The 25,659-nt window shown below is 47.8% G+C and overlaps 1 protein-coding gene and 1 long non-coding RNA gene across 4 annotated transcripts in view; one reads left to right on the plus strand and one right to left on the minus strand.

The window, feature by feature from the left end:
• The window catches only part of MMP17 (matrix metallopeptidase 17), a 53,572-nt gene extending 41,091 nt beyond the window's left edge, over nucleotides 1-12,481 (minus strand). For 2 of the 3 annotated variants that reach the window (XM_077187620.1, XM_054645804.2), the window contains exon 1: nucleotides 11,825-11,960. Coding sequence is in view for 1 of the 3 variants with exons in the window: in XM_077187619.1 (XP_077043734.1) it covers nucleotides 11,825-11,953 (129 nt within the window). In the remaining 2 variants the exon portion in view is untranslated. Of the gene's footprint in view, nucleotides 1-11,824 lie in introns of all 3 variants that reach the window. The other variant, XM_077187619.1, reaches the window with a different exon arrangement.
• Nucleotides 11,551-19,327, plus strand: LOC143695434 (uncharacterized). Its single transcript, XR_013184595.1, has 2 exons — nucleotides 11,551-11,750; nucleotides 16,431-19,327. It is a non-coding gene; the product is annotated as an uncharacterized LOC143695434 (long non-coding RNA).
• Nucleotides 19,328-25,659: the final 6,332 nt, after the last annotated feature.

Raw genomic sequence — 25,659 nt, forward strand, 5'->3', positions numbered from 1 at the left:
AGCAGGAAAGAGCGGGGTGGGCTGGGGCCAAAGTTCAAGGTTTTCTGTGTCACAAAGAGCCAGGACAGCTGCCCATGAATGGCAGGAGCATCCCCCTGCAGCCCCTCTGCCCACGCACTTACTGCTGCACCCATGGGGGTGGCATTTACATCACCAACTCTCCCGGGAGACTTTATATCATAATTCATGGCATATTCCCCTACACAAAATGATCAGTGCTCATATGACAAAGTAAAAGCACAGGTGATTTCCCCAGGTTAGAGCTCCAAAGTTCAGGATACAAACCTGCACCCTCGCCCTTTCACATCCACCATCAGCAACAGACACCACCTCTCCTTTCTGCTCTTTCTCACAGGAAAACCATCATCACTCATCATTCAATTTGCAAATATTTTTGCACTGTACAGCTTCATGCTCTACCACATGTCCTAGCCTCCTTTGCACATTTGCAGGCAGCACTCCCCCTTCTCCTAGGACTGGCAAGCTGTTTTCTCCTGAAGCTCTTCCAGGTTATTGAACTACTTTGTTAATGCACCTTGTTTCCCATCAGTTAATGGCAGAGTGCCGGGGACACAATTTATTTTCCATGTTTATTTATGTCAGGAGAGTCCTTAAAGGATTTGTTTGCTGTTGCCTCAGTTGCTGCTCATGCTGAGGTTACTGCCTGCCCTGCTGCATTACCAGCAAGTCAGGCTTGGGGCGACTGGAGTCCACCAGTTTCCCCTCTGCTGTTCTGACATTATGGAAATGACTAATTTCCCTTAGGTTTCTTAATTAGGAGCAGAATCACCCTTTTCACTGGCCAATAGGCCCTTATGCCACATGAAAATAAGGTAAGCTGAGAACCAGCAGTGGCTCCTCAGCTCAGCAGCTCTGTTTCTGCACAGTCGCCGAAGATGGGTCAGTTCTGGTCACCTCCTTTTAGGATGGTTTGAGCATGTCCTGTCTGGACTGTGATAATACAATGACAGCAGAAAGTGCTGTTGCTCCCACAATGGAGTGCCCCAGGAATGAGTTCCTTCTCCAGAACAATGTGGATGGAGACCTGAAGCCCTTGAAAAATTCAGGTATTGGGATTTTCTCAACAGAGCAATTCCCCCTGACCTCATCCTCATCGGGGAACCAGCTGGGTCATATTTTACTCCAGCTGCCACTGCCTTTATTATTAAAATTTCTCAAGGCTCAGTCATAGCTGCAGCAGTCACCTTTTTTTTTTTTTTTCCTATAAACAATCTGTGGCAAATTTGCAAACTGAGATGTCCTCCTCCGCACCAGCCCATACTCAGGGCTCCCCACCAGCCCAGCTTCATCACCCACAGATGGCAGTGAGACCCTGCACCCTTCCCCAGGTTGTCCAAGCCAACACGTCACCCCACTCCCAGCTGCTTCCAGCAGCTTTCCAGTTCTTTGGAGCATCCCAAGGTGATGTGCTGGGGACCTGGCTGCCAATTAGTTTGCTCTTTAGGGTTCTAGACTACCCTGGGGAAGGAGAGTAAGACATATTGATTTTCTTTGGTTGCTGTTGTTGCAACCATCCAGGTAAAGAAACATTTATATTATGTCTGTAACAGATCCCTATGGAAGCCGTTCAAGCATCCTACCTGCTGCAGAGCAGAGCTGGCAATTTTGCCAGAAACTCTGTTTTGAAGGGGTTTGCAATGTTAATTAAATTTTTGCAGTTGTATCTCTTGGCTCTGAATAAGATCAGAGCCTCTCTGAGAAGGTGAGCTCAGCTCCTTGGCCCCATTCAAGCCTGGCTCTGAACAAGTCTGGCTCTCAACAATGAATTCCCTCAACACAACATCAGAAATATATTATTGTTCCTCCACAAAAGGAAATTAATTCAGGACTGTCAGGGTTCAGACACAGTATTGCTCCAGATAACTTACAGGCTGAGAGATGATCGCAGAGCTACAAAAAACCAGCAGATGTCCTTGCCCAAAGAACTGATTCCTCTAAACACACAAGCAAATTGAGTATCTGTGATCACACAGACAGGCACAATGCTGGAGGGACGGCAAGTGTCCGCAAGGACTCTGGATGAATTCCACACTAAGTTCCCAGAACTCTGGCTTCCTTTCACTTCTGATGATGCACAGCCCGTTCCTGGGCTGGTACTGGTGACCTACCCAACACAGATGGGCTTTTATAGACTCTGCTTTCCAGGAAAACATGGAAGGGAGAGGAGCTGGTGAGTGTGGAAAATGCAAGAGACAAGTTGGCTTTAACGGTTAAAATTCTTTAGACATTTAAAATAGGCAGCTTTTTAAGGATATTAATAAATTAAATAGAAGAGAAACATGGAGAAGATAAGGAGAACTTGAACTCAGGGGAGCTGTGGGACTGGGGCTCCAGGGCAGCAGAGCCAGATCTATTGCCAGGGCTGTTCTGCAGCAGCAATGGGAGACCAGCACATGGCTCACCAGTGCCCCACAGGGCTGGAAAACCAGAACAGAGGATGGAAAACACTGACGGTGCTGGGCTGGCGTTTCCTACCCAGCACAGTACCATTTCTGCCAGCTCTTACAAAGAGGCTTGGGAGCAAGGTGGGTGGCAGAGTCAGAAGCCACTTGGCACCTGCAGGTTTGCTCCAGAGCCGCTATTCATCACCACCCTTTGCAGCCAGAGCTGCTGCATATGACTTGGGGCTGGGGTTTGTGAAGGCAAGAGCCAGCACGTCGGCCCCATGAGCTCCTGGACACATTCAGCCCCTGACGTTTTCAGAAGATGACCAAAGCAGCGTGACGTTTTCTCAAGAAAACAGCAGAGCTGCTGCAGTTGGCAGGCTCAGTGCTTTTTCAAGAAGAAAGTTTGTACCGCTGTTAATAAAGGTGTTTGCTATGAGGGACATAGGAATTACTGCAGAACAACAGCAAGGAGGTGCAGAGGCACTTGGGGAACTTCACCCATTAAAAGCACAGACAGCTGTCACCGTACAGGAATTCTGCCACCAAAGGTGTACACAAGATGCAGGATTTGGGACCTGGGAGCCCCTATCCCCAGGCTCAGTTAATAGCATCTCCCACAGCGTCAATACCACTGACATCAGTGACAAAGGCTCTCGGGCTGCAGCTCCAGGGGACCAACCACCCGGCACTTCTCCCGGCTCCCACGGATGGGCTTCTAAGCACCGCTCCCAGCCCAGCACCAGCATAGTTTCTCGGCTATTTTCCTAGTTTCCACAAGAGGGCATCGGCACGACACCGACGAGACGCTCCTATGTCCCCTCCGAGCGGCGCCGCCCGCTCCGGTCCCCGTGGCGGCGGGAGCCGGGGCCGGGGTCTCGCCCAGGGTTCCGTCTGCAGAAGGAAAGCGGCTGATGCACATCTCCCAGGAGATTTCGACTCTGGTGCCGTGACTCATCACGACGCTTGCTATTTCAGAAATAAACTCCTTTTCCTCAAAAAGGCGCGTTTCTTGAATAGCTATGCCAATACGAAGGGGCTGCAGGGAAGGGAACAGGCGTTCCTCGGGGGCTGCGGAGGGGCTCCCACTGGCACCTCTTTTCTCCAGCCTCCACATTCCCGTGCACAGACCAGGCAGGGAGCATGAACCCTCGGGAGCTGTTCCTCTGGGGAAAGAGCTTTGTCTGAAGGGTGTGCTGGGCTCCTGGTAAACCCTGATGCATGGAAAGACTTTGCTGGCAAGAGATAAACCAGCGAAAGTAACCCCCTGTTCCCTCCCCCAGTAATAAAAATCTGAATGAGAAACACACAAAAGCCACCCAACTCCAGTCTGGAGCGGATACCCTTCACAAAGGAAGCTTTTGGCTTGGAAACCTGGAGCTCAGAGCTGAGGTCACCTTTCAGGGAGTGATGAAACCACTTGGTCTGGCAGATCAGGCACTTGATGCTGTGGACTTTCAGCAGAGAAAGAAAATATCTTCTTGGATGAGTTTTTAACCCAGGTGAGCCGGTAGAAGACTGCTCAAATCAGTGATGGCCTCTTCACTGCCCATACAGGACTCTGTGGCATGACAGTTGATTTCCTCTAGATTATCTTGATCTTTCTGGACATTGAGTGTGTACCAAAGCACAAGGTGTATCAGAAATGCCAAAACAGCAACAGATTGTCTGACAGGCCTGTCATTCTGTCATGAAATGTGACATGCATCCTGCCCGAGAGGAAGACTGGATTGCTGTACACTTGAGAGCCAGCTGAGGCCTGGCAAGATTGCTCATTTCGGAGTCTCATTGATCAGACCTGGAGGATACATTGCTGCAGTAAAAAAGAAATGTGGCAAGAGTCCCAAACTACCTATCTCTCTTTAGCTGTGCCTTCATATAAAACATGTTGTCATTTCACAGGTGTGTCTGTGAGGAATGTCCCATTTGTGAATCCAATATCCTCTCACTTTTGAACAAAAATGCATCTCTGACGTGAAGGATGCAAAGGTAGAGAAAGCATGGCTCAGTACAGAGCAATGGGGAATTTGCCAAGCAGCATCAAAATGGAGAACAAACAAGAAAAATAAAAGCCAGCTTAATGCAGAGAGTTTATCAAAGGAGAAAAATACTTTTTCTGCATCATCACTGATTATCCTGCTGCGACAGATGCACCAGAGGGACACTGTGAACATGACAGCAGGACAGAAATGACAAAGTAAACACAAATAACAAGGTGGGAACAAGCCAAGGGTGGGTGGGAGCTCCCATGCTCCCCACCACAAGCCTCGTCAAAGACACAACCCTGACCAAGCACCAGCCAGAACATGATTAATGTGGAATAGATGTGCTATCTCCAGAGGAGATAGCATGTGGTGGACTCAGGAAAAACATGAGAGACTGCTGGCTTTTTCTTGCTCGGTGATAAATGAGACCTAACACCCTTTCCCAAAGACCAAATACATCAACTCCAGCGCTGCAGGTAATGAGGTCTGGAGTCATGGTGAGATTGTCTCTAGCAGTCATGGTATCATTTTGCTTCTTGTGCTTCTGTTGGGGTCCCATCACTGAACTTCTCAGTAGCTACAGAAAGACTAAAGGAGCATTTTCTTGTGTTACACCTTTAATCCCAGCAGTCATCCAAGTTTTTGGTAATTATAGTTGTGGAGGAGCCCAGCAGAGTCACCCAGCAGCTTCCATTCTGAGGAAAGCAGGAGAATCTGTCTCCTGAGATGTACTTCAACCACACTATCAGCAGTAGCACTTTTGCATGACAGCATCTCACTGAGAAAAGCAAATCTTCATGAAGGGTTAACTGATATGTAGACAGTCAAGAGCAAGCACTGTAGCCAAGAACTTGCAGTATTTTGTAAAGTCTCCAGCTGTCAGTCAAGTGGATGCTTCCTCAGAAGAGTGTTTCCAGGTTTTCCTCTCAAAAGAGATCCCATGGGAACCCTTTCCTCACACACTGATCTTTTTCATCTTTTTATCCCACTTGGGACCCCTGCAGGGTTCAGCTGCTCCCTTGGTCCCAACACCATCCTCAGATCTGCTTCCTCAGCCTTTGGACAGAGAAATCTCCCCAAGTCTGCAAGCAGCCCCTGAAGTTTCTTTTTGATCTCTTGGTAGTCTGCCATCTCCAGACAGAGGCATTTGGTAGAAAGTGAAAAAATCTAGAGCCAGGTGGTTTTGGATGCAAGCCCTGGGGAAGCTGCATGGAGGTTAAGTGCCCCCACCACAGTGCATGACAGGCAACCTCTGCAAAAGAAGACAAACCTGTGGGTAGAGCAGTCCACTCATCTCCCACTTGTTTTGGATGAGGAAGACTTTTGTCCTGTACTCTTAAAGAACCCAGGATGTAACAGCAGCACCAACACCGTTGGATGCTCTTCGGCAGCTGGGAGCTGAACCACAGAGATGCCAGCTGGGGTTTGTTATATGACAAAATAATCTAAACATGTCCATCACCTTGGAGCAAGGGCCCCGTGACACAGGTAAAATTGCTTTTGTACACTCAAAAGATCAATATTGTCAGGATGAAATAGAATGTGAGCTGGTGTGAAGAACTCTGCCTGACCACTGACTGTGAGAAACAGGCAGAAACTCCCTCTTGTAAAAACAATATGAAAAAGAATCCTGAATATACTGCTACTTCCCAAGTCACTGTATTTGGACTGTTGTCACCAGGAGCTGTAGGTCATCTCTAGATTTCCTGGAAGAACAATTTTCTGTGCACGTGGTGTCTTCTGATGCAGGAAGTTCCTCAGATTTAATTGGGTTCTTTTCTATTAAATCATCATGGCTAATTAAAAAGTTGGTATCCCATCTGAAGACCACGCTCCTCGCTGACTGTCGGCAATTATCCATGTCAGGTCTTGCCTCAGAACAAACCTGTTGTCAAATGCAGTTTCTCATTCTGATCTAAAATTCTCTGGTCCTCCAGCAGCTCCTTCCCTTCGCCCCTTTGTCTGCTTTGTTTTGCATTGGATTTAACTTTGCATATGGTTTGGTGCGGGGTTTTTTTTAATATAACATCAAATCTCTTAATTCTCTGACCCAGAAAACAGAGACAATCCTCATAAAAATCTGGGACAAAGAAGATGCAGCTGGCACGTGTGCAGCAGCAGGAGATTCCAAAACTCCCAAATCTACCCATTTAAAGTGATTTTGATAAAAGAAAGAATTTTGAGAACCGTTGCTGTCAGATCACAGGTTATTTTGAAAGCAAATCCTAGGCTTTTAAGTCGTGCTCTAGTCTGAGCGAGACCCTTTAAAAAGTGACAATGTGGTGGCCCGTGTTCATCATCAGCCAAGATGTGATGGCTTTTCCCTCCAAGTTGTCACCTCCACAGAGCCAGCCAGGACAGGAGACCCACACAGGGTATACAGCTGCTCCCACAGGGTCTAGAAATTCCAGAAATAAACCTCAACCACAGCATGATCTTTCCCGGAGCCACAGAACCCCATTCCTGCCGCACTTTTGACAATGAGTAAATAATGAGAAATTAGTGCACAGCCCTGATGATGAGTCACAGCGAGCCGTGACTGGCAGTTATGAACCTGCCAGGACAAACAGAGTGTCACAGACAGCCCTGTCCTCCAATCTCATGGATACATCACCCATGTCACCCCTTGTCCTCCACAGAGCCAACACACACTGGTCCCATGATGAGTCACACCCAACACCAAAACAGGAGAGCCCTGGCCAATGCTGGGCAGGGATGGGGACGCATTGCATTTGGTGTTGCCTCTTTGCGTGTTTACTTTAATGAGGAAGAATAACTAAATATCCAGCTGAGTCACATAGGCAGCGATCTCCCTTCGCCACAGGAGATTTTAGGGGCAAAAGGAGAAGATGGAGGTACAGCCACACTACATGCTGTCCCCAGGGAAGGGGGTGCCTGCTAGCCAGGAACTTCTACCCCCCACACAGCACCAAGGATGAAGAGTGAGGCCAGTGCAAGAGCTCACTGCTCCATCCCCAGCACCAACTGTAGGGAAGTCCCTGGTGACAGCAGGGTTTCATCCACTGGCTCTGAACACTTCCCGAATTTCATTAAAGTGGGTAATTTAGCCTGACTACCCTGGCTAGTTCCCACGGCTGGGACCACAATAGCAGCCAAGCCCAGGAGGAAATTGCATTACTGTACATGGAGGTCTCAAATCTGAAAGGGAAAGAGCAGCTCACACCAACAAGGGCTTTAATACCAGATTAAATGCTTTCACAGCAGCCCGGCTGTTTGAAAGCTTCCAGACAGTCTTTTGTCAATTTAGTTTGCATTGTACTTTGGCTTCAAGAGGTACTTTAAAATGTAACCAACTTTTTTTTTTTTTAATATGGTAGCTTAGCTTTCTTGAAGGGAATTCATGGACTTGGGATGGGCACTGCTCCATATGGGAAGGCGTGAAGTGCTTTAATGGCAGAGGGACCAAGCAAAGCTCCCCTCTCCAAGGCTGTTTAGGGACTCTATTAAGTATTCTGTCCTTAAAGACTTGCCATTTTAGAAGGCTGAATGAAGCTCCAACTGAAATTATCAATTTTTAATTTCCCCATTAGCAGAAACAGAAGAAGTACAGTACTTTCTCCTGATACAGGGAACAGCCTACATTTGTACAAGGATTTTACTTTGAAAGGCTGATTACCCAAGCCTTGAACCAGGAGCTAAGCCATGTCTCAGGGACATGCCCCACTGGGTACTTAAATGCAGGAGTTTAGGGGAGATCTTGGCTAACTCTGGGCAGATGGGAGCACGAGGGCAGCTGGACCAGGATGCGGCATGTGGGCAGCGGGATGGTCCTACCCTACTCAGGGCTGGGAGAGCACCCCAGAAACAGCAAGGATGAGGTTGGGCTGGCTTCTACTCTGAAATTTAGCACTTGGGAGATGCAGGGCACACACTCATAGGAAACTGCTGTTCCTCCTGTCCCGCTGCTCCCTGACATGGGGACACAGAGGAACCTCTGTCTCTCCCCTGGCCCACCACAGCCAGCGGGAGGAAGGGGGGGGGAAAGGGGGGCACAGCCTCGAAGGGCTCTGTGCCACCATGTTCTGCCCACAAATGCATCCTTGTCATTCAAATGAGAAGCGGCCATAAAAGGAGGGCCCAGCCCTAAACAAAGAGCCACTTGGGATAAGGCAGAGAGGGACCGCGGGTCGTGGTCTCCACCGACAAATGCAAATGCCTCCAAACCCTGGAAGCAACTTCTCTGGGAACAACACAGACAAGGCTTTGTGAGCAGGATGCTGTGCATACGAAAGCCCCCAGGAATGCCCAGCAATCCCCAGCTGGAGAAACGCCTCGGGGGCATGCATAGACCTTCCCTCTCACCCCTGGCCACAAAGTCAAGAAAAAGCAGCTCACAGTCTTCTTTTTTTTTCACCCATGCTCTAGTAACCAAACTAAAACTTTCCTGGCACTCCTGCATCCTTCAGCCACTGACACCAGAGCCCACGTCCACAAAGGATGATCTCAGTGATGCCACCAACACCACCACCACCATCACACTGTCAACTCCTCTCTGGCAACCTCTGTGCCAGGCAAAGCAACTCCCTAAGGCAAAACGTCTCCCTTGGGGCAAGCTAGCCAAGCCACAGGTTTTGCCCTGCATAGCCATGTCCCCACAACAGCAGCAATGCAGCCCAGTAGGCAGGAGCCGCCTGCAGGAACAGCCGGCTCCCTTACAAAGCAGCCAGTCTCCACGTCAACACCTTCAGTGTCCAGGCTCCACACACCAGCTATTCTGAAAAGCGCAGCTTGAAGGTAGACCTCCCGCCAGACCTGGTACAAAGCCCAGTGAAACGAGAGCTCTCATTACTAAGTTACTGCTAGTGTATAGGAAGTTTTTGCTGCTTGCACTCCTGAGACGTCCGAGCTCAACAGCCATAAAAAGATGCAATTTGTGAATGTTGTGGTGGGGAGGGGTTGGAGGTTTACTGTAAAGGCAGCAGTACAAAATGCAAAGTCATAAATCTCAAAAGCAGTGTACTAAAATTCAATGGAATCACTCAAGTCAAGCTCTGTTCCATCAGCTATTTTATGTTCTCTTTGTCAGGGCAGCTAATGGAGAAAAACAAAAACATTAATAATCAAGTTAGATTTATAAACTGGGCAGGATATTCCACTAGTAATGAAATCTGGAGAATCGTTCCATGTTATATTGCTTTGGGCAGCATGCTAACAAGAATTGCCCTTGAATTTTAGCCCTCTTTCATTCTGCTGAACTTTAATTTGGCCCACCACCATTGTTTCATTTAAAACAAACTCCAAGCAGGAGCGGAGCAGAAGACAGAGATCAGAGGCACAGTCCAGTTCAGCACTGAAAACTTCTGGGTTACAAGGGGTGAGCATTTGGGCTATAAAAGCGCTGTTGACATTGTACTCTGTTTACTGCAGAGAATTGCTGGATATAATTTTCCAAGGTTAGCAGAGCTTTCTATTGGCATGGTGTCATGTTTCCTAGATTTCAAATATTTGTTTGAAAAGCCCCATAGATCTTTAATTTCGTAGTTGCTTCATAAAGTGGATGTCAAATCATTCTTGAGGCTCTCACTTCCCTGAGAGTGGTAGTTTTCTAACAAAACCTCTGAAAATATCTGGCTTCTGTGCTCCCTACTGCTCAGTAGAGGGCATAAGCTTAAACCTGATTTACATTCAACCCCTTTGATTTACACTCAACCCCCTCACTCAACGCTGTCTCAAGCTGGAGAGATTCTTTGCCCCAGCAAGGACATCAACAGGAGGGAGACAGCACCCTGACATCAATCATACATCCTAAATGTCAGATTCCCAGCCTAAACAAGTCTTGGTTTAATGTCACCCCCTTCTCCTGTAGTTAATTTCTGCTCAAGTACCACCATCCCCACCACCTTCTGCTTTGCCAGGCAGCCCCAGCTCTTCAGCAGGGTTTGGAGAGAGTGCTCAAATCTACTCCAAGGCTAAAAAATTTACATTAATGCCTGAAAGTTGTCATCAGTAACTAATAAGCCCCTCGAGTATTAACATTTACCCTGTAAAAGCTGAGTGCAGCTTATTCGGTAGCGAGGGTAAAAGCAGGTCAAAGACAAAGTTTGAGTTAAATTGACTGGGGCAGAATACATCAATCTGTGTGCTGTTTGCATGAAATATTAATTCCAGCTTTAACATCTGGTTACAGAGGAACGTGAATGCACCATAATGATGCAGGTATACTTTATATTCACCACATTTTCTATTCTCTTAGGAACAGATGGGGAACGATAGGCTTTGTCTTCCCTGGCAGGTGTCTGAGCCGGAGCCTGTGAGCCAACGCACAAGCTTGGAGCCGGAGCCTGGGAGGCGGAGGCAGCGTCCTGGCGCACTGCTCTAAGCGAGCCCTGCTCATTAGATAACCCCACCGCGCCGCAAACCCTTCCTCCCTCCCGCCTTCACAGCAGTGCACTGGCAGCATTTCGAAATGTACTAAATTTCAGGGAATTTCTCTAAACTGGAGGGTCCAGCTCCAGGACTGCCCGCCCACATCCAGCCACAGATGGCTTTCTGACACACAGGTTTGATATAGTCGCAGGGCATCTCTGAGCTACAACTGGTATAAGCTACAAGAAACTTCTCCTCCTTCAGGAGAAAACCCTTAATTTCTTCACTCTCAGAGGGGTGAAGCTGTATAGACCTGCTGGCACTGTGACCTGGCAGAGACGTGACCTAAGCTCTCCATGCCTGCTGAAACCTGTTATATCCTTGCGGACTAAGCAGGCACCTGTGAGGGGAGAAGCAGGACCACAAGGATGCCCACGCTGTGCAGCCAACCCTCCACCTGCTGCCGGCACCGAGCAGCCCCTTAACATCCCCGAGGCATGTCTCAGTCCTAGGGGATCGCTCTGACTCAAAACGTGCCGTTTTACCCTGCTTGCTGCTGGAGTTTGTGTGGCTCCACGGCGGGCAGGGAGCCCTCGAGATAGACCAGCCCTTTCCCAGCGCCTGAGAAATCACCATCCATGTGTGAAAGCTGGTGAGGCCATCGCCCCACGATGCTCGGCTGGGGGAAAGTTGGGTCACCAGGCAGGAGAGGCACCATGCATTGGGTGCTAGGGAGGGGGACTCTGGCTTCCAGAGGGCTCGGTGCAGTGGGTATGGGGTGGGAGGCGCTGGGTGCGGGGCGGGGGGGGGGGGAAACAGACCCTTCCGTCTGCTCGGCGCGGGGGGGACCAGCTGCAACGAGCGGCACCACGTAGATAATGCTGGAGGGGACACCGGGTGTAAAAGGGCCCGACCAGCGGGAGCAGGACGGAAGGCAGCGGCGCAAAGGGGGTACTGGGCAGCGGGGTGCGCCAGGGAGCATTTCCAGCCGCCGAAGCTCGCCCCGCGCCGCGTGGGCCCGCGATGCCCGAAGGTGGGGGAGTACCCGACGAGTCGGGCGGCGGGGGAGGGGGGAGCGGAGAGGAGCGGGGGCCGCGGGTAACTCACAACTCCCCGGGTGATGTCCTCCGCCGCGGGGGTCGGCGCCGCGGGCGCTTCTTGCCACGCCAGCCACAGAGCGAGCACGAGGAGCATCTCCCGGAGGCGGGCGCGGTGCCGGGCGGCGGGGCTCAGCATCCCCCCGCTCTTCGCGGCGCCCGGCCCCGGCCCCGCGATGGGCTCCGCCGGGCTCCGCGCCGCATCCGCGCTCCCGCCCCGGGCTGCGGCCGCCGCCGGGGAGGGAAGGAGGCAGGGAAGGAGGAAGAGAGGCGGGGAGCTCCACTCTGTTCCGCGCTGCTCCGCCGAGGATGGAGGAGGGGGGCTCCGCTCCGCCCCACCGGGAAGAGAGGCTGGGGGGACTCCGCTCCGCGCTGCTTCGCGCTGCCGGGTGCGCCGTTACATCGCCCCGCTTCCGCAGCCTTCGGAGCGGCAAAGTTGCTGCGGCCGCTGGCACGGAGCACAGCGCGGCTCAGTAGCTGCAGCTGCTGCTGCCGGGAGTCGCCGCGGCTCCGGCGCCGCTGCCATGCACCCCTCTGCGGCCGGCCGGCGGAGGAGGCGGAGGAGGAAGGGATGCTAATGAGGGAGGCGGTGTCAGGGCTCCGCCGGTGCCGGGGGGTGCTCGCAAGCGCGGTCTGGCCGCGGCGCAGCGCCGAGCCCCGGTAGCGATCCCTGCCCGCTCCCTCTGCGTTGCGCGGGCAGGAGCGGGCTCAGTCCCCTCCCGTTTTAATATCTGTGTCTGGCTGAAATCCCTCAGGATTCCGACACGGTTTTTTTCTAAACATCAACATTTCTGTAAGTACCAGCTTAATCTCCGAGTTTTGAAGGGGCTATGGCAAAGACCGCGTGGTTTTAGCATCACCCATACTGTCTCATACCGTCTCAGCGAGACAAATGTCTGGCTTGTCCCCATAATGGGATAATGGGATCCTATGGCCTCTACACCGTGCCCTCCCTCGGGAGCTGTGAATCTGCCACATGCTTCGACAGACCAGATGGCAGGGGACACCCTGACAGCTCTAGCTCCTGCTAGTTGAGGATGAACATGTACTTCCTACTCAGCATCTGCCTTCCCCAGTTGCTACTGGCATGTTAATGCATTCAACAGCTTTGTAAATGATTTTTAAATTTGGGGGCTTTCAAAATAAAATTGGAGTTTCTGTTTTAAGATAAGTAAGTGGAGATAATGAAGAATGGACAGAGATGAAAAATTGGTGCTGCTCAGGCAAAATTGTAATGGTCATTGATATGACATCTTCTGCACAAATAGATTAATCCAGCAATGAACTGTAGCTACTCCTGGAGATATTTAATATCAGACAGGACTGGAGAAAAACAGTGGGTAAGGGAAGAAGAAATCTTTGTCCAAAATCTTTCTCCAAAGAGAATTGGCAGGGAAACCTCACTTCCTGGGTGTGAGTTTGCACTACCCTGTGTCCCTGTAAGCTGGACTGAAGTCACTGCTCCAGCACCAGAGATATCAGAGGGAAAACACCTGAATTACAGGGCTCAGAGCCCCACCAACAGCTGCCTGAGCTAAAGAGCTGTTATCTCGAGAGCTTTTCTCCATACTAAAACAAAGAGCATATCCATTTTCAACAATTGTAGAATGTGATAAACTTGCATATTGCAAGAGTATTATTTCCACATTTGTTTCGCCCCACAAAAGCCTCAGAGTTTTTAGGGGGCCAAATGTCAATGAATTTCCCAATCTCTGACCTCCGTAGATCTCAATGCCCTGTTTCCCTGTCTGCTCAGGTATTAGTTATTAGCACCTGTGCTGTGTCAGCACCTCAATCTGTTTTGCACCACAAGAACCTGCAATGTGAATGATTACTTAGGGTGGATGAGTAGTTGCTTTCTCCATACCTTGTTGAAAGTAATTCCCGACATATTTATAAACATTTTTAGCAAGCACTTACAAGAGACAAGATGGCAGATATCTGCCATAAATTACAAGACCAAAAGAGTCCACAGCCATGCCAGGTGCATAGAGCTGGGAAAGAATCTTTAATGGTTTAATTTTATTGCATGAGTCTTCCTCCTCTAATAAAACACTGCTTGACCATCAAGACCCAAAGAAATATCAGAGAGCCTCTAAACACTGTACTTGAATGTATATGGCATATATACTCAAAGTTAAGCATCAAATTTAAGATCTTAAGTAATCACACTAACTTCACTTTACCATGATGAATGTAATAGAAGAGCAGCTCTCCCTGGAAAGTGGAAGCTGTGCCCAAAATAATGAGACACATTGTGTGGATGCCATCAGCTCCTTACAGCTACAGAGAGCAGAGCTGGGCAATAAAAAGGACCTGGTTATAACAAACTGAACTGTGAATGGTTTTCCTCTCTTTCCTTTTTAGTAAACAAAAAAACCCACTTCAATGGCACAGGTTTAAACTGCATTTACATCATAAGAACTATATGAGGGTAGATGGAGTTTTTATGCCATTCATTACCCAGGTGAGTTGCTGAATAGAATTTATTTAAGGAAGGAACAGTGTGATGATTTTAATTCTGTTAAGCATAGTTTCCAAAAAGCATTCTTTATATTTCATTTATTGCAAACGAATGACTCGGTTAAAACAGCATTTCAACACACTTTAGCCAAAATATTTGCTTCTCATAAGAATACAATAGAGATAACTGCAAGCAGCTGTAAGTAAGAGCAAGCAAATAGGCACCCAGAGCAGAGAGCTATTTGTGGTGATGCCTATGGTCTGTTTTAGCACAAAACTTCCATGCTGAACAAGAAATGCTAGTAAAGCTGATTTGCACATTCACATTTCCCTGATCTGCCCATTATTGTCAGTGTTCCGAAAAACCTGTAAACAAGTACACAATTTTTTTTCCTTCCACATACATTCCAGCCAAATGCACATATAATATTTTCACCTTTGTGCACCAAGATGACAAGTATGAATCTAAAATGTCATTATCTTCTAGCTATACATGCCATGTGGAAGATGAAGATTTTTTCTCAGTGTCTTTAGCATAATTAGCATGTATGACAACATCCAGACAATTTAATTTCCTAATTACACAGTTATAAGGAAAATATCCTTTGCATCAAATATGCAGGAGTTCTTATCAGTAGATACTATACAACTTTTTCTGCCCTGTTACATCACTGCAGATGCTTGTATTTTAGCAGGTTCAGAAATGAGAATTTTCTGCCCTATCAACCGGAAACTGCTGTGCAGAGTGGGGGCCAGGCTGCTGCCATTGCCCCTCTCTGTGCAGCTGCTCCAACAGCGCACACGGAATTCCCAAGGGGCAGGAAGGACTTCCTCCCAAGTCCGAGCAGTGAATCTCAGACCCTGCAAAGTCTGAGAATGAGGACATTTCTGATATTATCCTGCTGTTCTCTAGAAAATTTGGTAGCCATAGGATAAAACAGTTGCTGGAGTATAATTCGCTTACTTGTAATTAATATCATCCAGAAACTACTTATTTGCATTCCTACTTTTAAGATTGATGGGTGACCAATGAAATTGGAAAAGCAAGCAATTATTTTTCCAAGACCAGTGGTAGACACCCAGTTGCACGTATGTTAAGTACTACTCATGGGAAGTTTAGAAATTTTTCATTTCCCTGAGTAAAGCCAAAGTGGATCAAGGCATTTACAGATGGCTTAGGAGTATGCACCTTTTTTACTTCCTTGTCCTCCAATTGAAAAATCAACCTGACATTTTTTCATAGCTTATACTAAAGGAGCGGAACCAAAGTTGGAAGGGGCATGGAAACCAGTATTTTCCTGCAGGGCAGGGCTCTGGAGCGATGCTGCAGAGATGCTCACAGTGCTCTTGGCCACAGAACTTTTGTTCTCTAGTAATCACACACTAGCACAAAGAACCTCCAGCATCTCACGGATGTCCATCTGCCAGCTTCGGCTTCACAGGCTGAGACAGCACTGATCATTATTCTACCAGCGCCCACTATCGGCACAGCTTAGTCCTCTCTAACTCACTCTAATGTCTAAATCTCACTGATTTCTCTCACGTAACACCTGAAAAGTGCAGCCTTCCTGGCTTCCCCTGAAGCTGCAGCTCTTCCCAGCCTGCTTCTCCTCTGCTGGAAAACCCTTTTATCTCCCTGCCCACCATACTCCTGCAGGTACCCATAGCAAATCCTTCTTTCAGAGGTCTTTTTCCAAGTCTAACACTTGGAAATCCATCAGCACAGCTCTCAAGCAGTTCTCTGTGGAATTCTTTATATCAGATAAAACAGATAAAAGTTCTTTATTTCAAAGATTTTTCACAGACAACCCTACTTTGTCTTTTGTTGCTCATTTAGCACCAAGAAATCAGCTTCTTTGTCCACCTGGCCATGAAATCCCCTTCTTCCTTCCTTGCTCAAACACCCGCGCTCACATTCTTGCATGCTGCCCCTTCTGCATGGGAATATTTCCTTCTCAGCAAGCTGGAGGCAGGCATGCTATCCTCCCTTTGCCTCTTATAAATACACTGTACACCAGGACACCACCACCCAATCCCAGGACATTTTTTCCCGTACAACTGTACTCCAAGAATTTGAACTGTATTTTTCTGTAATTTCTTCTATCTCCCATGCTTGCAGACATGTCTTGTTTTCCATCTTCTCTTTATTCCAGGTTTGTGATGCACCCAGTACGAGGTCATCTCAGTCTGCTGCTGGAATCCCTTGGCACTACAGAAACATTGGTGGCAACCCAACAACACCCACAGCCTCAGCTCAAGGCCATGTTGCTACTGAGCAGACATCAGCACAGACCATCTGGAACAACACTGGCCACTTCTGCCTCCCTGCTGCATCATGTTCTTCTCACAGAACAGTGTTTAAGGCATTAACACCCATGAATTATGAAACAATACAAAAAAAAATCATGTTCTGCAGGCTTAGCTTTGCTGCAGTGTCCCCAATACAGAAAAGCCTCCATTCAAGGTCCTGTAATAATGAGCCAGGCAGAAGGATGGGTCAGAGCTGCCATGTTAATGCAAAGCAAAGTGTCGTTTTCTCTTCACTAGCAGCATTCCTATCCTCATTCGCATTGCTTTTCAACAACACTCCATGAAAGGATGTTGATGTCTTGTTTAAGCAATGATGAAAAGTTCGGAGGTTAATTAACAAGAAGTAGAACACAGTCACTTTACTGAGGAAAAAGTCCAAGAAAAAAAACAAACAAAATTTTTTAAAGCTATAAAGTATCATTAGATTGCCTTTTCCAGTGGAAAATAGTACTAATTTTAACACTACTTAGACACTACAGACTGTCCTTTGGCCAGCGAGAACCACAAGTCCTCTGACCTGTATTTTATAATGCTTTAATACATGTTTGCGCTTTCTGTCAGTCAGGAAAACAGCAAATTATGTGGCCTACAAAAGCCAGCAATCTGTAATATTCACACATACTCTGTACCCTACAGAGGCAGACACCTACTTTAGCAATGTCAGAACAGCTTGTCAATTAAATCTGGCCATATATCTTCTTTTGGCTTGTGACATATTGATTGACAACCTATCTGGAGGCCTGGCCCAGACAACTGGGGGATTTTGCCAGCAAGGTCAGGAAAACTTCTTCTGCAATGCAATTTCCATCATGGAGCCCTGGGGGACATGTTAACAGACCTCACCTGCACTCTGTGCTGTGGGACTCTCCTGCAAACAGCGCATCCCTGGCTTTGGCTTCTTGCTCTGCTCTTCCTGCTTTACCTCCAAAATCTTCCTCTGCTCAGCCCTTCTTATATATATCCTGCCAGTTCTGTGAAGTCCCTCTTAAATGGTTTTTGACCATAATCTGCTCCCCACTGAGATCAGTTTTTTTTGGAGGGCAACAACACTTTAGGGTGTTGAGAGCCCTGGGTTTGAACTCTGGATAAATTCTGGTGTCCTTCCCCTTCCAGTTCTGTGAATCTCTCTGAGGCAAGGATTACTTGGTGTTAACAGAGAGCAACAAAAAGCATTCAGACATTTTATGGGAAAGAACTTCAGACTGACCATACCCAGCATTCTTAGGGAAAATGTTACCAGGAAAGGGATAGAAATCATTCATGAAGATGGGAGGCAGAGAGGAGATTAAAACAGAAGATGTGAGATAACTCTTATGGAAAGCTAACAAAGCTAAAATAGTAAAGTATTTAACGAAATTGCCTGGAAGGGCTGTGCAAACCCTACCAGCAGACCAAGAGGCTCTCAGGACCAACTCAGGCAAATCTGATGCAGGAAAATGGAGAACAGTCTCCTGATGGCCTTCCTAATCTTGTTTTAAATTTAATTTCTTCTGTTCCTTATTTGAGCTGTATCTTCTTGCATTTAAGATTTTCATGAAGAAGTTCAAAAGGTGAGGAATATCAGCCATTAGCCTAAAGCCATTACTGCACTCATACAGCTGCTTCCCCCATATAATGGGATTTTGGAGCCCGAGTTTATAAATTCAACTTTTTCTTCAGTAAGCAAACAACCTTTAAGATACGTTTGAGCCACAGGTCTGCATTTAGAGCTAGACACTTACCAAATTACACGTCCAGGTGTTTTTCCCAGACCACTTGCTTACAAAGCCCAGTTGGCAACCATAGAACCTGTTTTGAAATGTCAGCAAAAACCCAGGGATATTTTGGAGCTAGTGTTGCAAATTCAGGGCTTTTTCTTGCTATAAACAATTAATGTATTGGAAATACAGTGTCCATGAAGTTAATGTGGCCCTTAGCAGAGCTAAGCACAGCCTAAGGACAGCTGCCAGTGCTGCCCAGCTTCCCTGCTAATGCCCAAATGGGAAAACCCTGCGTTTCTCAGACAAGGATATTTCAATGCATCAAATCCAGACAAATCAGAGCCTGCCTTCTCAGCAAAGCTACAACCAAAGGAAAGTTTCACACCCTTGCTCAGTCCTCCCTGCTTGAAGCCTGAAGGAAGAACATCAGTTAAATCCTTACTATGAAAACTGTTCTTGGTGGCAAAACTAATTTTGCCTTTGCAGCTATTCTCACACATGGCAGTTTCCACTCAGCTTGAAAGTTAAGTGGATTCTCTTGGAAGAGGAAGGATTCACTACTGGAAATTTGAGACCAAGTCCCAGGAGGAACATCATTCTCTTACTTTGCTCTCCCCTGGACTAATGAATGTGAGGAACAAAAGCTCCACTTGGACTGGAAGGATTATGCTTCTGTATGTCAAAGTCATGTGAAGTAAGCAACGTAATTTGTGGAGCAATCATGGGAATTTAATTATTTCTCAGGATACAATTTTAATGACTCCTCTCTACTTCATAGATCTTAAGCAGCTACTGGTGTCGTGTTGCATTAGAAGCTCAAGTTGCAGTAGGCAGAATGGCAGCACGACAAGAGAAAAAAATAAACCTTTGAATGGTTTTCCCAAGACTAAACATGCGGTAGCACATTGTTTTGCTTTGGAAGTAAATTGCTCATGAACCTTCTGGCTTGAAGCTACCAGTAAATATCTCTGTTTGCAATGATGGCCAGTTATATACAGCACAAAATCTCACTGCTCTATTAAAGGTCTTACTGAAAAGTTTCCCTGTTTTACAGAAGAGCTCTTATTTGCTCCATGTCCTAAGAAAAACAGATTACCACAGCTCCTGTCACTCACAGCATAGCTCAGCTCTGTGTCTACACCACAGACTAAAGTGCATCATACACATTAAAAGCTGTTACATAAACCAAACTTTTATTATTATTTGAACACAAGGTATTCAAAGGGATGGTTTATATACAGCCTCTCTCTTAATCAAAGCACAACCAAATGACTTTTTTAAAATTAAAGCTTCTAGAGAAATGTTTTATTATTTTTAAGTAATCTGATACTTTACCCTCTAATTCCCTGTGTTATTAAAGCTTGAACAGGGAGACTAGGGTCTAGCTCCTGCAAATCCTCAGTCAATTGAGTTTGGGGTTTCTAAAGTCTCAGTGCTGAGTGATCCAGACCTGAACTCATTGCATCTGAACAGCCAGAAGAGAGCTGCTAGCGGGCAGGAGGCTCAAAATGGCCTGTTCTTCTCATTATTAGCCCTATTTTGTCCTGGGAATGGGCAGCTACATGGTTTGGGAGCAGGATGGAGAAGGTGGGTGAGCAGGTGGCCTGGAGATGTCATGTCTCCAGGCACTTTGGCCTGGAGATTGGGCACAACCAGCAGTGCCCAGCCACCCCAGTCTGACAGCAGCATCATGTCTCTAAGGGACTCCCTGAGGAAGATACAGGACAGAGCACAAGATGTTTGGTGGACATGGTGCTGTGTCTGTGGGAAGGAAGGAGGCTGCTATGGCAAAGGTCTGGGGTCCCAGATCCACTGGCTTTCAGGAAACACCCTAGAACTGACCACCCCAGTGGATCATTATGCTCTGTTCAGCTGGCCTGAGTGTGAGAGCAGCCAGAGTGTGCACGGACAGGGGTGTGGGGGCTCAGTGAGGGGTGTGCTGTTTCCAGCACTTCAACACCCACCTTCTGCACCACAGCATGCACGTAGTTCCAAATACCAACCCCTCATCCTGCCAGAGCCATCACTCAGGAGCTCTCAGTGAACACAAGTCCTCACCCAGGGGACAGGAGCAACTTTTCCTGCCCAGGACAAGTGGACTATATCCTGACAGTAAAACATACTAGGTACAATTAAGCTTATTCCTACCTGTAATGCAATTTATGTGGGAATGCTGGCTCAGCAGAGGAATTCACCTGCATTTGTGTCTCCTTCCATGAATGGCACTTTGCAGTCACTCAGACAATGGCAGTGACTGGGGTCTGTCTCGTCCCTCATGAAACACTGCTCCAAGGGCACCAGGAACTGGGACATGCCCAGCTCTGCCCTGGGGGAATCTGCTCAGGGTATTGGGGCAGAGCCACCCAGCCGGGGCCACAAGAACATCTTTCAGCCTAGGGCAGCTTGGCCCTGCCAAGATCCTGCTCTGCACCTGTAACTGCAGTGCTGTTTCACTTGTTGGATGTTTTTCATTTTTCGCTCCACCCCACCATAAGATTTTTGCTTTTCCTCACAGGCTGCATAACCTTTACAGCCACAATCAAGGGGACAGAAAAAATTTGTTATTGTATAAGAGCTGAGAATTCCTTCAAAGGTAGCAGAGAGGTCTCCTTTTATTGGCACCAGTAACCAAAAGGAGGGAAACAGTCCCACGGCTTTATAGAACATTTATGTACATAAATTGTGCAGAAACACAGCAGAAGCCTCACTCAGCCCTTGTTTGGCTCTGCACGGGGAATAGCCTGGAGAGCCTTCCTGCTGTTCTATAGCTCCCAGCTGGGCTCTCCTGCTATGGAGTGCTCCAGGGAAGGAGCTGTCAGGTGCGTCACCACCATAGCAGCCAGTGACCAGCCCCCAGAAAGGACTGAGTGACAAAATAACAGGAAACACAACTGTGAAACCCTATGCAGAGTTTACAAAAAAAAATTATCGGACATGCTAAGAACCTAGTTTAAAGTTTTTGTTTTTTCTGAGAATGTTAGATGCTTGCGAAAAACCTCATTTGGAAAAGAAAAAAAGGGCTTTTTTAGCTTTAGTCATTTTCTTAAAAGTTTTCTTTAAAGGACAACTCCATACATCTAGAAAAAAAAATTCCACCCTGAAAAAACAGTTACTTAGAGTTACTTCATTTTCTGGTCCCTTAATAACTGCTCTTCCAGATTACTTTTCCCCCTTCCCATGTCACTTTTCCTCACACTTCACACCCCTGTAGAAATTACACAGCACATATGTTCAGTTTTACCTGTACCATTTCCCCGAGACTCATTTCCATGCCTGCTTCATGCCTCCCCTCTCCTGTAGTGCAGGGTCCAACCAGTCAAGGTAGAGAAGGGAGAGAGCCATCAGGCACATAATGTGCTCTCAGTAGTTTGCTGGGAATTCTCAGGGTGTTTTCCCTCTGCCCCAGAGCAGCTGAACTTCATCACGATACCCAGAGCAGCTGAGCTCCATCATGATCTCTGAACTTCCAGCCCTAGCTGCACAGGTAGGGCAAGAGCACACAAACTCTGAGATGCTGAGCACATTTATATTTCAATTTTTTTTTTTTCAAAATAAATAAGAGAGTTGAATTGATATTTATCACTTTCCTTTTAAAATTTGGCTTTTAAAATTATTTCATTTGGGAGAGGAAAGAAGCACTTCCCAAGCAGGGGAAGGCTGGAGAGATCAGCACCGGGGGCTTCAGCTGTGATGGGTTCCCATCCATCAGATGCAGAGCAGTCAGTGGCAGAGGCAGCTGGGAAAAAAGTTGAATATCTCAAACGCAAAGACCAATTCAAGAACCACATCATGTCCAGCACTGCTGAAAGATAGAAAATGTCTCCAAGGACATCTCAGCCCTGGTGTTCCAGTTGGCTGTGGCAGCTCTTTCCTGGGGTAATGACTCCCAGTGAGAGTCCCAAGCTGGGGTGAGCCTGCTGGGTCTGATCCTGACACTGACAGGTTGAATTAAATCTTGTGTTTTGGGCTGAAATGTTTGAAGGAGCTGAGGAAAATGAACCATGGGAGTTAAGTGATAAGGTGAGAAATCTGCTCAGGAAAACCAACTGCCTCGGGGGTCTCCTTCACATGAAAGGACTTGAGATGGTGCCATAGCAATGGAGAAACAGTGGAGTTCCAGGAGAAATCCCAGAGAAACCTTGTTTAAACTTGGTCTACTTAAAAAAGCAATAGGAAAAGTAGTACAGAGAGCTTTGTGCCCTGGGCCTGCTGACGTTCTTACAGGTCCCTATCCTCTCCTGGGGTCCGGCTGCTCCCATGGAGGTTGTGTGTGTGTAAACGTGCACGGCCTGTGCTGGGACTGGGCTGCTCTAATCTCTAAAAATGCTAAAAATGCTCAGGAACTGTTTGAAAGCTTCTGGGAAACTCCTGCCTCCATTCTGCCTGGAGTTGTGTGGTGGCTACCTGTCACTGCTGTGTTACAAAGGTTAAATGCACCTGTGGAAACCCACGCTGGGTGTGAGTTTTGGCACAGTTCTGTTAGAGGAGACACTTAGGCCTATTCTTCCCACTGCTCTCTGCAGTATCCCCAGGCTGGTGGCAAGGCTGGGATCTCAGCTGTAGGAAGCTGTCAGGCTGTGGGAAGGGGCCACCCTGGCTGGGCTGTCCCAGTTCTCCTGCCTGCTGAGCATGGGCTATGCATGTCTTTCCCATGTGCATAGTCAGTGATGCCAATGCATCCAGCTGCTATTTGGGTTTCCCACAGGATGCACACTGAGTGCTCAACATGATGTTCACAGCCAGAGATGGCACAATAATCTGAGTAAGAGGGTGTTTGGGGCTCTTGGAAATGTCAGCCTTTTACAGCTCAGGCATGCTGGGGCTGCTTTTTCCTGTCTCAGAGCAAGTAGGGAGTTAAAGGTCAGTACTTGTAAGTCTTCCTTGGCAAGCATCCAGACCTTTCAGTGCATGGATACCCACCTATTCTTCCCCAAAGCTGGACACTGCAGTCTCCATGCTAAGAAAGAAGGAGGTGACCTGAAGGTTTCCAGGATGCTGGAGGCACCTGGGCAGTCATTCTAGGCTTCTTGTCTCTGTAAGCAGCTCAAATCTAGCTGGATGTGCCGAAGTGTTTAGTCAAGATTTGTCCTGCAAGGGATGTGCCCTGGCCTTTGAGAAGCATCCCCCTGCCATGGGACAGGCAGTTCCAAGGAAGTGAGCAATGGCAGGTACATCATGCTGGTACTTGGCTCCTCACCTCCCGCCCAGCATCCCACTATGTCCCACTGAAACCAGTCCCCAGCTGCCCTGACCATCACTGTAAGTTTGGCCTCGCTGCCGGAGGTCCATAAGGATGGGAATAACCCTTCGTGGAGCATGGGCTGCAGCATCCCACTATGTCCCACTGAAACCAGTGCCCAGCTGCCCTGACCATCACTGTAAGTTTGGCCTCGCTGCCGGAGGTCCATAAGGATGGGAATAACCCTTCGTGGAGCATGGGCTGCCAGAGCCTGTAGGGTAGCACAGCAAATGTCCCAACCCCCAGCACCACTGCCACTCCAGGCAGTTCTAAGAAGCTTCAAGTTTGTGTCAAATACCTCAGCACGTTCTAAGAAGCTTCAAGTTTGTGTCAAATACCAGGCTAGAGGTCTGAGGATCACATCTTCTGACAGCTCATTCTCCTGCAGGCTGGAGATCGGTGCAAACACAAGGAAAGGCGCTGATCCCCATTATAATGCTAATCTCCTCCAACTCCCAGTAGGAGCCGAGCAGCATCCTGTTAATGAAATTATAACCATGGCTCACACGGTGCATTTCTGCTGAACACATCTGAAATCTCTTTCCCTCAGAGGCTACATAACCAACGCCTGGGAGTTATCTTGCTGCTGTTATAGTAGCAACACGATTAGAGTGCTGAAGTAATTTAAATCCTGTTGAATGATAATATAATGCAGTGAGTAAAGCTGGTATGTGACATGTTTAGATATCCTTAGAGTGGGCACATCAGGCTGGTCCCCAAAAAGTTTAAGGGCTACATTCAGAGACTTCAACATAAATCGCATATCCTTCATGAGCAGGTTCTATTTGATGAGACTTACAGGTGCTTAACGAACAAGTCTCATTTAATAGTGTGATGACTCCAGGACTCTTAGCTGGCCCCATACTGAAGTACCTTCTTCTATCTTCAGTTATCCTGAGCATCTTCCATTACTGCAATATCTCTGCTGCCAACGTGAGCAATGGGAGCGGAGCTGTGGGAAACTACTGTGCTAAACTTGAGCACTGGCAGTGAGGCAAAAGTGGAGCTTAACTGTATAGGTCAGTTGTGTTGGGGGTTCTTCTAGTCTTGATTTATGGGCTTAGGAGGGATTTGGGGTGACTGTGGGGGTTTTTAAGAGCTGCTGTGTTTTGTACCTCTGAAAAAAGTGTCTGTGCACCTCTGCCCTGTCAAACAGCAATGCAGCTCCCACGCACAGCCAGGACATGGCCCTGGGAGTTACACAGAGGCCCCTGTGCAGGGCAGCCCTGGCAGCCTAGCTCGTAACAAGCAAACCAAACACAGGGCTGAGAGATTTTGTCTTGACCTTTACAAGCTGCCGCAACACCCCAGAGCTCCAGCAATTGCCACCTTGCAGAGCCTGAGCAAACAACTCTGCAGTGCAGCAGGGAGTGGAATTGGTCCCTATCCCAGCATGACAGCAGACTGCAGCCCCAAGCTGCTCTCCTGAGCCCAACACAGGGAGAAGTGTTCCTGACAAGCATTTTATCATTGTTCTGGTGATATGGAGTAGGGTTGAGTTGTGCCTTTTCTCCTGTCTTCTCCAGCATACATGAAGGCAGACCACAGGGATGCAGTGGAGCAGAGGGCTCTGGATTTTACCACCCCCCAGACAGTCACCAGAACCTTTTGTCCCAGTTCAAATCAGCCACACCTCTGGCTCTTAGCCATGCCAGACACGGATTTCACATCCCACTCCATTCTCTCCCTTCACCTGTTGCTGTCAGGATGTTCTCTTAAGGCCAGCAGGCAGCATTGCATTGGTTTCAGCCCTTTGTGGGAGCTTTGTCCTGATGTTGCTGCCCCAGCCACACCATGATTTTCTTCTACCTAATTTAGCATCCTACCCCACAAAAATATAAGTGTGTGGAGGGGGAGAGGAAAGAGAAATGTCTACAAGGAGCAGCAAGGGAGGGATCCCAAACTCTGTGAGGAGATCATCTGTCACCTGTCTTTATGGCAGTTTTAGAAGAAGATATGGCAAATTTAGTAGTAGCAGCTGTATCTTTACCAAGGTAAAGCAGCTCAGCTCTTTGCCCCAGCACAGGTGTCCTGCAGCCTTTGCAGCCCCAGACTTGTCTCGGCTGCCCACACAGCAGGGTCAGCTCTGGGAGTCTCTGTGTTCCTCTGAGCCAGATGTTCCCTTCCTGGGGC

This window comes from Agelaius phoeniceus, chromosome 18, assembly GCF_051311805.1.
Source record: "Agelaius phoeniceus isolate bAgePho1 chromosome 18, bAgePho1.hap1, whole genome shotgun sequence".
Classification (NCBI taxonomy): Eukaryota; Metazoa; Chordata; class Aves; order Passeriformes; family Icteridae; genus Agelaius; species Agelaius phoeniceus.